The sequence below is a fragment of the Myiozetetes cayanensis genome, unplaced genomic scaffold, assembly GCF_022539395.1.
Source record: "Myiozetetes cayanensis isolate MyiCay16 unplaced genomic scaffold, myiCay2020 scf6-25, whole genome shotgun sequence".
Taxonomy (NCBI): Eukaryota; Metazoa; Chordata; class Aves; order Passeriformes; family Tyrannidae; genus Myiozetetes; species Myiozetetes cayanensis.
Genome location: NW_026087853.1, coordinates 45,177,417 through 45,195,544, shown reverse-complemented (window position 1 = coordinate 45,195,544; position 18,128 = coordinate 45,177,417). Strand labels below are relative to the sequence as shown.

Genomic DNA, 18,128 nt, shown 5'->3' with positions numbered 1-18,128 from the left:
CTTCTTGAGATGCACAGCAGTAGTGCAGCTGTTTTCATTTTAAAGCTGCAGGAACCCAAACCACTTTTTTCTCTTTAAATATTTGAACATAATGTATGCTCTTGCCTCATCAAAATACAGTAAGCATCCCTATATTTGTATTTCATATTTGCATATGTAAGGAAGGAAGAATCTACAGCCTCTCTTCCTGTTACTTAAAACTTCTCTCTAGGTACGTATTGTCAGTATTTTCCACCACTAAACTACCACTTCTTCAAAATTAACATTTTAGCTGCTCAGTTTATTCTTAATTCTTGCTGCAAAAACGTTGTGGATGTTGAAGGACTGTCTTAAGTAGCTTCAGCTTATTCTTCCTAGAGCTGCTGTGCAGAGAAAATTACCTGAATCTGTGCAATCTTCATTAGTGCAGTAGCAGTGGATACCAGCTTAGTTTTGCTGCTCTGCCTCTTGAGAAAGATTGGAAGCAGGGCAGACATCTTGTCCCTCTTTTTGCTTTGTACTCTCATGGTCTTTTCTTCCTTTCCTATAAAAATAGATATATATTTCACTGACAGTTGTTCAGCTTAATGGATGCCACAATTGACCACTGTTTTGCATATTGATAAAGGAAATGGGTGTTTTGGTCTCTTAGAAACTGATTATTAGCAAATACTTGTAATTCTTAAGGTAATCTGCTTTACACCAGGAGTCTGTCATCTTTAGAAGTTGCTGCAGATTCAATTGCCTTGCCATAACTTTGTGTGTAGAGAATGATGTGGTTGTTGGTTTACTATTCCACCATATACACACAGACTGTTTTCATTAGAAATATTTCTAGCAAGTAGTAATTCAGATGCAGTATCTGCAAGTAAACAGCAGGGTAATTTTTATGATAATGTATGGTAAACAAATTCAATTAAATTATAAGCAGCTTTTAACTTGTCTCTGATTTGGAGTGAAATGGGAACTGTCACTTACTTTTAACATTATTCTCAGGGCCAGAATTTAAAGCCTTGAAATTTTGGTAAGTAAATAATGCCAGGGATCAAACCAGCAGGAAATGTATTGCTTGTTTCAGATGGCATTTTCAATTATCAGATTATGTCAAATAACAGTACACTAGAAAACCAACTTTGTAGACTATTGTTTATTAAATAGGATTCTGCTTTACCAGTACCTACACTTAAAGTTCAGAAAGGTTAAGATATTTGTGAGAAACCTGGTCGCAACAGTCTTATTTTGTTGGAATCAATAATACTGTTGCTGCACTTTTCTGAACTTTCTACATGTTTGAAGTTTCTTACTTTTCTTTCCAGTTTGACAAATGAGGCCACAGAAAAGCAAGCAATTCTAAAAATAATCAGTGTCTGTTCATTGTAGACTTAGCAATTATACACCCAGTATACTCTCCCATGCTTACTGTTGCCAATAAAGAAATTTGATGCTGGAAGACAATCTCTTTGGACAAGCAATATAAAGAAAAATGGGACTTGGGAAGGAAAAAGCTAACTATGCACAGTTTCCTATTTGATGTGCCTAGCTGATAATAGCACATTGTCTTCCATTGTTTCCGTAGTTGTCAATGTTCCTGTGAGTATCCTAAAAAAAAACCAGTCTGTCCAGAATATGGAAAATACAATTACATATCAAGAAATTTTGAAATTGGGCTCTGTGCATAAAATTCAGCACTCAAGAAGGCACAGAAATTACTCTTAAGTGGGCTTTCTAGGCATAATTGGGGTTCTTATTGCATATTAAAGAACCTGTAAAATATGTGTGACTTGGATCACAAGATACAATTGATATACAAGTTTATACTGAGGGGAAGAGAAAGCTGGGTAGGAAATGACCACTGACTACTTCTGAGTAACAGTTACTGGACAAAGGTCAATAATGTCTTCAAATTATGGTAATACTATTGAATCATACTCAAGAGTCATGCTGTTGGGCTTATGTTTTTCCTTGTATAAAGGCTTAAGATACAGGTCTGTCAGTCACATCTCTTTTTTAAACTTAATTCTATTAGCTCCAGGAAATCTGGATTCTTCTTAACAGCTCTAAACTACAGCTGTTTCTCTTGCTGATTACTTCCCTGGTTTTGCTGTTGTTTGTTGGGCTGCCAGCTCAGTACAGCATAGCTCTGACTGCAACCATGGAAGGTTCCATGCATTTTGTATAGACTCACAAAAGACTCGGGAGGAACAAATCTATTCTTAGAACTGGCTTTTTAAAGACTATGCCTTACTATGTAAAATTAATGCAACTGTACTGACACTTGCTGAAGCTGGTGTACACATCTGGGTTTGAATTCCCATGAGGGAGAATCATTAAAATAACCAGTAGGTCAACTAATAATGGTCAAAGAGAAGAAAGAGTGAAATGTTTTCTTCCCCATGGCCCATCATTTGTAGCTCTACCAATCCTGAGCTAACCAGTATAGAGCAATTACTGCATAAGTTTCAGTGTAAAGTTGGAAAACTTTCCAAAAAAAAAAAAAAAGAAAGGAAAAGTTATGAGCATTTTAATCTTTGCAAGGCAGAATTAAGGCTACATTTGGTGTGTTAGAGTTTTTAAATTAGGCTCATATGCTCCAGAGTACAAGCTTGTTTTGCATGATGTTCTGCTGTTGGAGCATGGCTTGCCTGGGCATTAAGCCCTGGCACAAAAGGCACTAGAATACTTTGGAAATTAGGATAAGCAAATGGTGACACAGTGGATGTTCATTTATGCCTAGCCTTGCTTAAATGACTCTGATAAACAGGGTGAAACAACATAACAGAAACAGCACTAAAGGAGACCAGTTGACCTTCCCAAAAATGGAACCCATAAATACAGCGACAACTATCAAGAGAAATTTTTTTCTTCTTTGATATTCAAATTGCCCAATTTGGTCAAACAGGTGTATTTCTTATGTTGAATTAAGAGTTTCAGATACAAATTCTTAAGTTACTTGAAAAATAGAGCGTAAGTGGTGCAGACTGTTCTGCCAGCATGCCTCAGCTCTGAGGACAGCAGTTTTCAGGCTCATTTGTCCCTAGCTGTCTGCTGAGGCTTCATGCCTTTTTTCAGGACATAGAATTGTTGGCATGTTTCTCCTTCTTGACTTCTGTTACTGGTTTAAACCAGATGGGCCACAGGTAATTAGTTTGGCTTCATGAAAACTGTGTAGGCTACTCCATGACAAGAGCACATCCCACGCTTCTCCCTGTTTGGAGAGCAAGGACTGCAAAGGCAACAGCTGGGGTGGGATGTGTATATTAAAGAAGAGTGCCAACTCTTAATGTTCTGCAAAAAATTCATTAGGTACATAAATACCATTTTGTTTCCTGATAAAATATAGCAAGTTTTTACTTGTTAGTCTGTTATAATTTACAGTCCCCTGGTGATATGAAGCACTCGTAGTGTATGAAGAAACCACTCCCAGCACTCCTATATTGTGAATCTGTAGCACTCCATTATGATTTTCTTGCTTGTCAAGCTGGCTAGGTTTTGTTGCTTTTTAAATACCTATCCTAATCTTATCTGAGAATTTGGTAAAGAGATTTTTGCCATTAAGAAGACTTGAACACAGTCAGTAACGTGGTTTGGGGGTTTCGGTAGAGATGTTTGTTTAATTTAAATTATGATCTTTTTTTTTTGTGGACAACTGACAGATGGCCCTTATGCTCTAAAGACATCTGAATGTCACCATTCCTATAATGAAACCAGTGCAACAACCAAAGACACTGCACAAGTAGGGTTGCAGGTTTTGCTTCTGAATTTAAGCTACTATTCAGACTACTAGAGAATAGTATTGGAAGGTGCAAATAAACAAAAAATTATATGAAGGCAAATCCTAACTACATGACTTTTCATAGAAGTTTATCTAACAAGCTCTTAAAACCTACAAGTGAATGAATGTTCGTACAGTGCTCCCAGACTACCTCACCATTAGAAGTTTCTCCCTAATGTCTAGCCCAGGCTTGCTAAAGTAATTCTCTTGGGATATTCAGGCTATTCCAACTGGTTACAAATGAACAACTAAATTGTCATGTTTCCATTCAAATTCTCCATTTTCATTTACTCATTCTTTTATAATTTTTATCTCTAGGGATGATGTTTCTATGATTTATTAACAAGAAGGTGGCCTTTCATATTATATAAGGAAAATATTTGGATTTGGATATATTAATATTATATAATATTGGGATTTGGAGATATTAAGAAGATGGGGTTTAGCTGGGAGGGGAAGAAACCTCTTGCTTTTGTCTCTGCTTTCATCTGTTCCAACTCATTTTGTGTGTGGAACTGGGAGAGTGTTCTGTGAGTAGAACCAGATGAAAATCCATGTCTGGAAGAGTGTATGTGAACAGAGGTGATTGCACTGGTTTTATGGAATTACCTTTCAGTTTTATTTTTATTTCTCTTTTAAGAGGAATAAGATTTTCATACAGAGATTTTTTTTTTTTTAAAGTGTGTGGGGAGAGAAATTTCTACTAACCTGGAATTTTTGTTTTGTTTCTCCTGAAATGGACTGACCTCAACATTGTGGTTCAATAGACTAACATTTTTGGGTTTGGAATGCACAGTCCCTGATTTGTCATATTGATCTGGGTTTGTAGGCCACAAGATCAGCTACTGTGTTTGGATCATGCTTCACCTCTTGCATCATTTTGTCCTTAGAAGGGAAATAGAGAAAAAGAATTCTGTATTACAAATGCTGGTGAAGATATTTGAATAGTAACCTGTGTACTTTCTGAAATGTTTGAGTAGCATTGATCTCTGCAAAGGCCTTGATCTGTTGTCTGCAAGGATGTGTTCACTGAGGGAGAGAGGTCAGAGATGGAGAACATTATCTGCTTTTTAAAATCTTCGATCAGCTGCATGGAATTCATCCTCTACTATGTAGTAAATTTGTTTTCATCAGTCTGAGAATCTCTCTTTTTTGATTAAACATTCAGTATGGTCACGTTCTTTTTTTGACAGCAGGGATTAGATCTGTAATTATTGTTCATGGCTTTGAACAGCAGTATTATGTCAAGATCTTGTCGTTGACTTGCCTACTTCATACAATGTTATTGTAGAAAGATCTTAATTCCACTTTTAGCCTGATTTCTGAGGTAACAAGGTGCCTGTAAGCTTTCTCTCTCATGTTTTTCATCTCTCTACTAAAGCTTTGTTGGCATTTGACCAACTTCAAACCAAATTGACATAAGCATAGAGTATTAATCATCAGGTCCTTGTCACTTAAAAAAAAAAAATAGACAGCTGGACGGATGAAGATAACTTTTTTTTTTTTTTTTTCCCCCCAAGACCCAGCTGTAAGAGGACATTGTAGATGAGACATCTATAAGACACCAGAAAATCTAGTTGCAAAACATCCATGGAAACCAGGATTCATGTAGAACTGTTTTTTAAGTACTGACAGTGGAGAATTCCTTCAGTGAGCTGTCATTTTAAGAGTTTTGAAAAACCTAAAGTGAGAAAGGGTAATTACAAAACTGTTGAGGATTTCTTCTGAAAAAAAAATGGTTTCAGCTTTAGCTTGTTTATGCATTTGATTACTTCATTATCAATGCCTATAATTGTATAATGAACAGGGTAGGCATTTTAGCTCTTTCTCCTGTTTGCTGTAGAACAGACTTCATGCAGGCAGAAACACTGAATTTTTATTCAGTGATTGTGCATTAACTGAATTCAGTGCTCTGTTCATAAAATGGATTAGCATTATACTATAATGCTCCTATCTGCAACGAGCTATGAAAACCAATAATATCTGATGGTGAAGAAAGATGGGAGAAAATTTGTAAATAGTTGCTTTACAGAAAATTATACATGACAAGAAAATTAAGTCATTACTGAGAGGCTGACTTCTGAAATAGAATCATAGCAGAAACAGAAAATCAATCAGTTTTCCATTATGAAGGCTATTGAAAAGATGTGAATATACAGGAAACTTCTTGGGAGGGAGAAGGTGAGGTAACCCAACAAGAATGCAGTTCAAACTTGCAGGGAATAACAGTCAGTTACAACACCTTTTTTTTTTTTTTTTTGTCTTACTTCATTTGGAGAGTAATTGTAGTGAGACAAGAAGTAACTGAGAATGTAGATTCATTTGAAAATAAATGAAAGCATCTTGCATTGTTGAAGTATTTTTCCAGTCTTTCAATATGAAAGACTGAAAAGTCAAAACCTTATAGAAATGCTTATCAGTCAGGCATTAATGGGAATTTTGATACATATGACTAAATGTAATTTGGAAGATTCAGGTAATAGACATTCTAGGCTATGAAGCAAACTCCCCTGCAGTTATTTTAGGCATGAAAAGACAGGATGGTAAAAAGAGATTGTGGAATTCTAAGCTAAGAAATACCAAGGAAAATAGGTGATTTCTTCTTCTAAGTCTGTGATGTTGTCCCAGTAATAGGTTTTTTTATATACATATGGCAGCATACCATTGGAAACTGCTGACAAACTCTCAGGAATATGTGCAAATAAGACTTAATGCTCTCAGGGGGATAGTTGTTCTATGAGTTCTGCCAGGTTGCCTTTGCTCTCTTACTGAGGAGAAGTTGTAAAGATCACATTGCATTCCTGGGGTTTCTTATAGGAAGATGGTTTCTGTGGATGTTGTGTAAAGAAATTTCTTTATCACAGACTTAGAACCCTGTACTGAAAGTTGACTATGAAGTGTATGATGAATTTTTGGATCATGACTTGTCCATCAGAAAAGTAGGTTGAGTGATGCCTCAAATATTAACACTTCCTAGCTTTGCATCTGCTTTTCACCAGAGTTTTTATCATTGCTAGAGAAGCTCTCTTTGCTGGAAACACGGAGAGCCTAATGGGTAAGGAAGACGTAAAAATACAATATAATGCCTGGTTGTATAGATTGAGACATAATATTGCACTGCCACATTGAAACTGCCTTGAATGGAGCTAAAAACTCCAGTGCTTTTTCAGTAATAGCACAAACCAAACCTGTAACTATGAGAAGTTGCCTGAGCAAGTTTAAGGCCTATTTAATAGCAAAAGGAAAACAAGCATCTCAGAATGAAAAAAAATACTGTGGGTTTTGTTGATAGTGTAAGGGAGGGTTTTGTTCTCTGGGGGACACACTGAGGAGCAGGTTTGGTTATAGATTCAGTTTATATAGTTCAGTTTTTCTGTTGATTATGGTTCACATTCATGTATTTTGTTGAATCTTACTGAAAGTTACTGAACAAAACCCACGGTGCCCTGTGCTCTGTCTGGGTCAGGGGTCTCGGTCCCCTGAGTGCCTCCAGTCCCATCGCTCATGTGGCCTCCCCGACCCCGCGCATCATGGAATGGCGCTGCCCGGTGATCGTGTCACCTCCAGGGGGCTGGAGTTCCGTGGTAGCAGGGCTGGGGCTATGGAATCTACCACCTAGGGCATCCCTCCTCCATCATCATCCCTCTCCTAGCTCTGGGAGGATTTCAGGATCTCGGGGAAGGGTTTGGACCTGGTTTTGCAGAGGGACTGGGAGGAGCCCTGGGATGCTCAAGACCGGTGGGAGTTTTAAGAACAGATTTGCAGAGCAAACTCAGTTACTATTTTTGCTTCTCCTTCCGCAGTGTCTCTTAAGTCTTCTTGAGAAAGTTTTAAAATGAAACATGCCATGTTAAAAAACAATCCCAAGTGAGAGTGGAGTTTAGTCCCAGTTTATATGACTGGAAATATTCAGTGGTCACAGCACCAAGCCTGCCAGAGTTCAGGACGTGTTTTGACAATACTCTCAGGCACATGGTGTGACTGTGCAGGGCCTGGAGTTGGACTCAATGATCCTTGTGGGTCCTTTCCAACTCAGCATATTCAATGATTCTATGTATATTGTACAGAACTAATAAATGATGATAATGAAATTTCTGCTCTTTACTGAATATTTTGGAAATGGTATTCAGGATTTAAAAGAATGACAGGCTTTTGACTTAGATATGGGAAATATTATTTTAATGGACTTCACATATACGATGCCAACTCTCTTGAATTTTTTTGTTGCTGGGTTTCTCAATGAAGTAGTCAGTCGTCAACATACTTATTCTTGAGCTAAATTTGCAATTAAATGTCAGGATGATTGGAAAGCCTCAAATTTTAAGCATAATAGCTGTTGAAAAGTATTTAGGTTTTATCCTTGAGTGCCGGTTTTCTTGACTCAGAACAATTCTAAAGGCATGAATCAAATAGTCTGGTTTTTGCTCCAATGGACAGTTTCCCAGAGTGCTTGACTCTAGCAGAGTTGACTGGTGGTACTCACCATTGAAATGGTGGGGGGTGCTTGCTTTTTTGTGAAGAGTGGTGGTATTTTAAAACTCTACATGAATGGACAAAGCGTGTTCATTGCTGCTGGGTTTGTTCCAAGTTGGAAATTTATGCCCTTGCCACTTAGACGGCTTTCCTATGTCATGGAAGTAGTTGAGTTGCAAGATTGCTTTGGAGAAAATGATGACAAAATCCATTTTAACTTGTGTGTTTCTTAAGCTACACATGCAAATTCCATTAAAGTATACCTAGCTTAATCTATAAAGCAATCCAATTTGCCCTAATACCTAATACACATTATAATTACTTTTTATGCTTTTCCCCTCATGAGTAATCACAATCAATTTAATGAAAATGTGTTTAGCTGGAGTTTGCACTGGGGAATTGCTTTGCCTACAGACATCCAAGTTGCCATGACATTGTTTCAAAGATTTTTTTGATTTTTTTTTCTAAAATTCTTGTAGAACAACTGTAGTTGGCAATTACATTAAATGACAAGCAGATAACTATACAAAAACCCAACAGGTTCCAGAAGTGAGGATTTGTTTTAATTTGTTAAAACCCTGGAAGGAAAGGGACGGGATTTCTCCTTCCCAGGACTAGCATATCACTGTTTCAGAACATTTGAGACTTCCACAATACCACTGTGCTTCATGCAGATCACAGCTACATAATCCAGGGTATGTTTGGTCAGGTTCATTGACCTGTTTTACACGTATCATTCATGCTTTGCTCTCTTGTAACACAACAGGCATGTTATGTGATTTAATCCGCCCCACTTTGTAACTTGTACTCTGTTCATCTCTTTTCCAGTGCAATGAAACAGAAAGTGTCCTTGTAAAGTGATAAATGAACACTGTTATGCTCTGGTGATCCACTCAGCACATATTGTTGGATGTAGAATTTGCAAACTGATCCAAAAGGGTTAAGGGTCAAAAAATGTGATTTTTCAGTTTATTACTGGCATCTGTCACTGAGCATCTTTTTAGTTTTTACATTTAGGATGGAATGTGAGTGGTTTTAAAAGTTTACCTTGTCTAGATAGGGATTGCCTACTAATTTCTAGAGCAAGTATCAGTTTCTGATATTATTGGGAAGGTCTGGATTCTTCAGTGTTTCTGCTCTGCTCTCTAGATGAATCTTGCACAATCCTTGCCCCTTGAATAGCAGAGGTGCATTACAGAGTTTGCACCTGTTAAACCACCTTTTTTCCCTTTTATAATGACCCCCTATGAACTCTGCTCTCCTGGATTATTTAGGACAATATGCTACTTCTCTACCTATTTGTTTCATGTTAGCATGCTTCAGAACCCTCTGGCTGAGGACATGGTTCTCCTGGCAGCAGCTTTTCCTTTTAAGTTCAGTCCCATCTTTGCAATGTGATTAAGGCTGGCTTATGTTCCCTGCTGTGCTATTGGTGCTGCTAGTTTGAAGTTGCAAATTCTCTTTGAAACAGATTCAGTGGGATTTTTTGTGTGAATTAATTGTTTCCAGCTTGAATGGTTGAAGGAAGCCAGTATGAGTCCAAAACTGACAAAATATACACTCTCTCTCTCACCCATGAAGCTAAGGTAGATAATAATCCAGTGCTCTATTTTGTAAATCAAGGATAGGCAAAAGAAAGGGGGAAGTATTTCATACTTCAGTATTTCATACAAAGATGTGCTGAAGGCATTACTAGACTTTAGTCCAGAGAAGGTCATAGAATGGATTTCTTCCTTCCCTCCCTTTCCCCCCCACAAAGAAAGAAATGGATCTGTTTTTGTCTAAAGAAAACAGGTTTGTATAGTCTTTCTTAAGTACAGCATAAGCTGAAATTATTGTTCTTTTTGAGATTAATAAAAAAATTATCTTTGGTTTATATTCTTCTCTCAAAAGCTACACCCATCCATTTATTTAAGTATGCCTCAGAGAACTTAGTTTTGTAAGTGTCAAAGCCAGTTTGACAGGCCAAGCAATTAAAGGTTTTGCAAAAACTTTTAGAGTTCAATTGATTGCTACCTAAGGCAATTTGATTAGTCTGTGGCCCTTATAATCAGTATTGTAGCCATGCCAGAAATGCTTATTTGGTAAGTATGCAGTGGAAGTGTGATTATTCCCACTGGCAACCTACCTAGCATTAAATTTGGTTTTTTTCCCTTAGACATTTATTATAAGAATGGCACTGAAATATCTTCTTTTTTTTTCTTTTTTTTTTTTTTTTTTGGCCACCTCAGAGTGAAAGATTTTTCTAATGTGATCAAAAAAAACCCAAAGGAGAAAATAAACCAGGTTACTGTAGTAATTTATCTCTTCCTCTTGTTTCTGTTTTGCTTTGTTTTGGAAGGACTAACCAACCAGGAATGTTCACAAAGAAGGAATTCGATCAGTTGGCCTCAGCAATAGACAGCTTCAGTCTCATGACATATGACTATTCAGCACCACATCGGTAAGACTCCATCTAACATTAGAAAGGTTGTTGAAGGAACTGTTAAGTCACTATTAAATTTACAGTATGAGTTAATTTTTTCTAGTAAAGTGGATAGTGTGTTGTGATCAGATACCAGATACCAAAGTTCTGGATTAGTAGTTAGGGTAGGTGACTTTTGAACAAACCCATAACTCAGCACATGTTTAACAGCAGTGTATTTTTGGGGTTTGGATTTTATGAAAGACTTTGTACTTGAGCTAAAGAGTTATCTTTTTAGAAGGATAACCCGACACTTACTCTTTTCCAGGCCAGGTTCTTTTGTTTTGAGTTATTTAGCGCAGTTCTGCATGATAGGTACACAAATAATCTACAACATATCATTGTCGAACAAATTAGCTTTAAAGCACAATTGATAATTCATTTGCCTTTAAACATGGACATGATTTCCAGCAACATTCCTCTGCTGTATTAGCATATTGGGTTTTAATGGCACAGATATCATGAAGGCTTTGAGGCAGATAATTAGTAGGGAGTAGATGTTGATATTTGTAAGACTTGAATATATGTCTCCTTTTATCATGTTAGTGAGTACCTTTTATCACATTAGCAAGTGTTTGAGGGAAAACCTGCTCTCCTCTCCAAAGAGATAGGAATGGAATGAGTGCACTAGTTCTGTTAGATACACAACAATTCAAATACTCTGTGTGTTAAGGCTATACTCTTTTTCTTAATGTAGCTTTTTGTTAAGTTATTGCCTTTTTAGGTTTTTTCCCATAAGTAAGTGTTAAACAATCATTGAACCCTGCCTTGCTTACCAGTCATAATTTTATAGTTCTTTCTGTAAGTAAATAGTGGATTTTGTCCCATAATGTTTTGCCAGTTGACAGTAAAAGCATTGAGGATGAAGATATTGGAAAACAACTGGAGTGACACAGAGTTTTGAATTATAGCATAGGCATTGTACAAGGCCCAGTGACGGAGAAAATGTGCTGGGGGAAACTTCTTACTCTCTGTAAGGAGTTTTATGTCCTTGCACTTTAGAATTGAATTACAAAGTCAAGAGTGGGGCAGGCATGTTTTGTGCCTGAACACTTCAGCCTATTGAAGAATGTGCATTTAACCTTCATAGAATTATAGGTTCATCTTCACCGATTTTTGTGTGCCATAATTTGCTTTTTTACAATTGCACAAGTCAAAAGAAAAGGCTGAGAGCGAACATGTACTTTTTCTGACAACCTGTTTGATTTTTGCTAACTTGACAGACCTGGTCCAAATTCCCCCCTTCCCTGGGTACGAGCCTGTGTTCAAGTACTGGATCCTGATTCAAAATGGAGGAATAAAATACTTCTAGGGCTGAATTTCTATGGCATGGACTATTCTGCTTCGGGACCCTCTGGGGAGCCAATCCTTGGCAGCAGGTATGACTTCTCTGGATAGTAAGTACTTATGTATAATATATTTTCTCACAAAACTTAAAAATTCATGAGTATTCTTGCTTAGAAATACGGATGTGTTAGCAACATAGAAATGGCAAAAGTGATAAATCTGCACCTGAAATAGTAGCTCACCAGTTAAAGTAAGACCTGTAACTTCTCTTCACTGTACAGAAATGCAGATAGATGGCACAGTTATCCTGTCAGAAATCCTATGGAAAAATGATACATGTAGTTTTCCCCCTTTCCTCTATCCATGTTTGTACATGCAGGTTGCCATCTTGGTGTCAAAATGTTCTGCTCTGTATCATTTTGGGAGTTCATGCAGTTGTCCTAAGGATTGTTTCTCTCAGCTCCCAAAGTTGTTACCTGTTACTTTGGAATTTGATACTGGTTTCAGACAGCAATACACCATCAAGTTTCTTTTCCGTAGCAAAAGCTGCAAGAAGCACATCTGGAGAAAAGAATCTGTAACAAGATAAAGGGAACTATTCCAAAGCTAGCTTAAAATTTTATATTGATTCTAAGAGGAGAATGGTTTTAGTTTTGGGTAATAACCACCTGTAATAACAGCAAGCTTTGTAGAAATACATTCAGGGTATAGTACATCAAGCCAGAAGAAAAATGAATTTGGCAGGAAAATTAGGTTTGTTCAGAAATTTGCTGCTGTATTTTGAAATAGAACCAAGCCAAGTGGAAAAAAACCTAAAGCACACAAGGTGGCTAAAGTTTCAGAGGTTACTAAGTTCATTACCCCACAATATTTAAATATAATAACAGATTGCTTTTTAAACATTGAAATGCTATCTGAGGTGGACTGTGTAAGGCAAGGCTCTGAATTTTTGTGTCCGTACCTTCAGCTATGCAAACACACACTGTCATCATTGTGCTTGCCTCTACTCTCTTCCTGCTTCTCCTTGGCTCTTTGCAGGAGTATGATACTCTATACAGAGCTTTTTCCCAGTGCTGAATTGTGTTTTGAATCTGACTGAATAACAGAAGGAGAAAATAAAGCCATTGTCTACAGCAAAAGGTATATAGAGAGTATTTCAGAATGATTTCTATAAAGTTAGTTGTAGTGATTAGGCAGGAAAAATACTCAATAGTGAAAACATTGTTGATTTACAGACCTAATTATACAAGCTCAGCAAAATTATGTAGCTGCACTGTAATATTTGCAGTTCCTTGTGCAAGTAGGAGTATAGCACTATCTAGCACAATAAAAGGTTCTTGCTTTTTTTTCTGAACAGCAACATGTGAAATGAAGTTTCCCCTTGAAAAAAACACTGAGCACTAGGATGGCATCTACTTTTACTTTTCATAGATTCTTCTTTCGTAGTAATAATTTCATATGGTATTAATTCATGTTGCTTTTTAATCAATGGCAAAAATAGCCTAGCTAAGACTCATGTATGATAATTCTAACTTTTACTGAAATAGGCTATATTTACCTGTATGTAGGACACTGGTGCACAGTGTGGGACAGTATGTTTTATACAGAGAATGATCCTGTTAACACATTCTTCATTGACAGATCATGATTGCGGTTTTTCAGATATCTACCAGGAGCAAGGTTCTGGACAAAGTCTTTAAATGACTTTGAGTTTATACATAAAACACACTCTTTTTTAATGTGCTGCCTTACCCACCGCTCAATGGTTAAGTTTATTTTTCCAGAAGCATAGTTTTGAGCATGCACAGTTACGTTTTAGTCTTTGTTGTGCATGTCATGTGTAGTAATGTAATGGTAAAATAGATTCAAGGTAAAACAGCTTCAAAATAGGCCAAGCTTCTGGCATAGAGAAAATAGGGGGAGAAAGGTTTGTAATGTAAAATCAGCTTTCTGCCACTTAATTGGTATCAGGCTGTTTGTAAGGAAGTCCTTTGGCTTGCCAGAAGTTTTGAAGATTGATTCACGACTCCTTTAAGGCACCCTCCATATGTTATATTGATAGTGGAGTTAAGCTAAAGTACTGGTATTAAAATTAATTCAAAATCTATTCAGCTAAGTGCAGTATGGTGAGTATTAGCTTTGTGTAGATTTCTGCTTAAGTTTTTGCATCTGAAGTTTATTGCATGTACAAGTACCCAACGTGTCAGTGCTCCTTAGCTCACTGTAAGGTGCACACTGCTTTGTTGAAGCATATTTATGGGAGTCTGATCCTCTTTAAGAACAAAGATGGAGAACTGCAAGATTCAGTGGCAAACTGTATATCCTCAAGTTGTTTTATGTCAATGTATTATGCACTTAAATTGATGATTAGTAAAGCATATGCATAGGACTGAATGCAGAATGCAGAAACCTTTGCTGGTCTCGTGTTTTTGTTTTTCTTTAGGATAGGAATTAGGTGATGTAAAGAAGGCTCTGAACATAGGTAGATTTCATTCACTGCATATTTTTTCAGTCTAGAAATTCATAAAATAACTTACAGTAGAATCCCTGTTTGCATAAAATATTATTTGGCAGTGTTTTTTATTGCAGAATGTAATCTAAAGGTAGAAGTACTTGAAAAGATATACAACCTTTCTGTGTAATATCCTGTTTCCTTCATACACACCATAAGAAGTAATAAGTGTATAGGTATATTCTTGCATGTATATATATCTGTATCTCAGGATTAAATGAAATGAAAACAATTTTTCTCTCACAGCACAAAATAGTTTGTCCTTGGGTGTTACAGTAGGAACTACAGTTTCTATAACTGCAGTAACAATGTGTTTGTCTTGCAGCTCAGTCACAATTGTGATTTGTTAATTCAGTGAGTCAATCTCAGAGATTATAGCACATTCTGATGCTGTAATCAACCAAGTGCCATTGTGGGTTATGTGGAGAGAAGCTACATTCAAGTTTATTTCATTGTGACATAATTTGCATCAAGTCCTAAGCTGGAAATAAAGGTTTTGTGTCTGTGATTCCCCAAATCACCTCTAGTGCTTCTGGCACTGTTTTCTGCCCCCTGGCTGTCACGAATCAGGTGTCGGAATTACTAAGATGCAGTCATTATAACTTTCCACTGTACTGAAACCTGAACAAACCACCTGGTGCTGCTGACTTGCTGTTCTAATGATCAACTGGTTCCAGCATGTCCTCTGTTGATACTGCAACCTGGCAGTATTTCCTGTTCACCTCAAAAGTGGATGTCTTGGGTAAATAATTCTTCAGTATACCCTGAAGCTTAAGAAATTGTTTAGTCTTTCTGAGGAATCTTTGCCTCTGAGTCCTCTTTAGAGACCTGTAGTAGGTCAGCAAGCCCCTCAATCTCACGAGCTCTTACTTCCAGTGTACATTTTTTGCCTTTAGCTGTCTGCTCAGTGGAATCTCGCTTAATCATTGGGACACTACATATCAATTGCAGTTTTGTTTTGTATTCTCATGGGAGGTTAGACAACAGTGTGGTGGTGTTTTTCATTCCACACCATCTAAAATCTATATCCCTTATGACCTGGGCCAAAGGGGCACTGATAGACTTCATTGCCAGCTGTGAATTATAAGAAATGTAAATCAAAAGCTGTCATTTGACAATCGTGTTGCTTACCTTTAATAAATCAACATTCTTGATTGAGCATATCCCTGTAAGTTTAATGCATTATTATTATTTAATGTATTATTTAATATATTATTTTATTCCTTCTTTTTGTGTAGTGTCGAAAGAGGGAAGATACATCTCTAATGTTTCACCTGACTATATATAACTTCTGAATATATTCTGCATTCAAGCTGCTTTTGTTCCAGGCTTAGCTGTTGAAAATAGATATGTGAATAGTTCCATTATTTTGAAACAGTGCTGTGTATGCTTACATTTTATTTAAAGTAATCTGAATAGGGATTTTTATGTTAATTTTAAACATTTAAGAAGATTGATATAATAAATTGCCAGATGAAGCAAGGGAGAAACTAATTTGACAATGCACTGTGCTATTCAGAGACAGAAAATAAGATGGCTTGCAAGCAGTATGAGGATATAGAGTTCTACCGAGAATTTTATTGGCTGCCTGCCATTCTGTAAACAGCAGGTCATAAAAAGTGGTACTTAGAAACAGTTAGAGGTGAACTTTTTCTTTGTATTATCATGGCAGTGGCTTTATTAGCAGCAATTTAAGAATATTTGGGCCAACTGTGACTCATGATTTTGTCTTATAGAAGATTAGCAAAAAGCTACTGCCAGGAACACTTTTACTCTTCAAGCTGCAAGGGTTTCATAGCATTTCTCTTCATGCTGTAATTCTCCCAGGATTTCCATCGCTTCCCTGTATGCCAGGATTCTGTCTCCCGATTTAATCCATTTTTCTCATTGTTTATATAGTGTTGGGGAGATACTAGTCTTTCAAATAAACTGATTGACCAATTAGCTCTGTAAGACTGAATGTTTTGGCCTGTTGATCAGCTCTCCTGGAGTTTCATTGGAGAAACTGTTAAGCTCTTTCTTCTTAAATTGTACCCCTGGGTCAGATGGTCAAATCATGGCAGTGATGGGAGGAAGTTACAGTTGGGCCTGAAATCTGAAGTTATTTCTGTATTACGAATATCTAAATATTTCAAGAGTGTTTCAGAAGGTTTATTCTGGTAAATTTCCTCTGGGATATTCTGTTTTGTGTGACTTCCGTGGTATATCTGTCCTTTCATCCCTTTAGGAATGGAAGGTGAGTGTGAGCTGTTAGCTGGAAGTGGATAGAATGTCTTATGAAGTAAATTTATGGTCATATTTCAGCTTATCCAGGTTATAAATATGATGGTAAATACAAAAGCTATTTTAGGTGGTTTTTTATGTAAAGCATATTCTTTATTTCTTTTGAAATGAGGGAAAGGTGGCTTTTGTTTATTAAGCAAATGATTGGTTCTGAAGTTCAGTTGTACAGTGACATATTGGCTATGGAGGAGTGTGTATATCTCAGTGCATCTGCCTTAAAAATGTGCTCTTCTCTGTGTCTCAGGATCTTTTGCTGATAGTAGATTTGCTGGAGGCAATATTTAGGCAGTTAAATGTTGACAAAATAACAAGGATATAGTTCTTTACTGTCTCATTGTTGTACTCAAACCATTAGAAGCTAGCATGATGAAATTAGGAAAATTACTTCTGTGGTTTAAAACAAAGAGAAGAGCCAGAAACCTTTACTGTAAGTTAAATTTACTTATGTTCCTAGATTTGTATGTGGGTGTGTCTGCACCCAGTGTAGAGTGAAAGAAACTCATGCCTTTGGTAGCCTTGTGGTAGACTAAAAGCCACTACTAGCTCTGACTGAATCTCTTCAAATATGTGATGGTTAATAAAGAACATATAACAGATAACTGTGTGTGACCAGATCACTCCACTATGAATCCTTAGCTCCCATTGCCCCATCCTCTCTCATGCCCTGTGCTGAGAAGATAATGATTTGTTTTTGCTTGGTGTTGGCTGTGCCTCACAAGGTACTCATTGTGCTCAATTCCACTGCGAATCAATTGGAGATGAGTGTTAAAAAAGCTTCCTAAAAATGCATGGTGGGTTTGTACAAGTTAGCCTAGAGCTGGCTAAGTGCACTCTGCTGCCTTGTTGGATGGTCTGCAGTACAGATTCATCTGGGAAGCTTCTGATTCTGAAGGCATGAAGTCCTCTTTTGGAGCCAAAAGACAGCAGCCTGGGTGAAGCCTACCCTGGGACCTCGAAGCCACTGATGGATGCAGAGGCTAAAGTGTTGGCTTCAGGCAGCTGGATATATTTTTCTCTTACTTCTAAACAGGAAGAGTTTTTTACCTTTTCTTGAGGGGAGGAAAAAAAAAAGAAAAACTGGAGTTTTAGACTGATTGTCTATTCTCTTACTCGAAAAGTGACACTAATGAGATCATTTATATTTTGTTGAAGGAGGGGCATTGTTTGATGTTATGCTTGGGTTTTTTTAAATGGACAAGTTTTTATTTTAAGAGCAAATAGGTTGGAGTTTTTCTAATCTTGAAATGATCTTGCAATCCTTATTATCTACTTTTAACATTAATCTGCTCAGTGAATTGAATTGCCATGATTACTGGGGAAGCAGTCAGATTTAAAATCAAGATAGGATTTTTGAATCT

The 18,128-nt window shown here is 37.0% G+C and overlaps 1 protein-coding gene across 4 annotated transcripts in view; it reads left to right on the top strand.

Moving 5' to 3' along the window:
- CHID1 (chitinase domain containing 1) overlaps positions 1-18,128 on the top strand; it is a 105,262-nt gene that overhangs the window by 26,583 nt on the left and 60,551 nt on the right. For all 4 annotated transcript variants that reach the window (XM_050336911.1, XM_050336908.1, XM_050336912.1 and 1 more), the window contains 2 exons: positions 10,566-10,667; positions 11,912-12,067. In XM_050336911.1, coding sequence (XP_050192868.1) covers positions 10,566-10,667; positions 11,912-12,067 — 258 coding nt within the window. The remainder of the gene's footprint in view (positions 1-10,565; positions 10,668-11,911; positions 12,068-18,128) is intronic.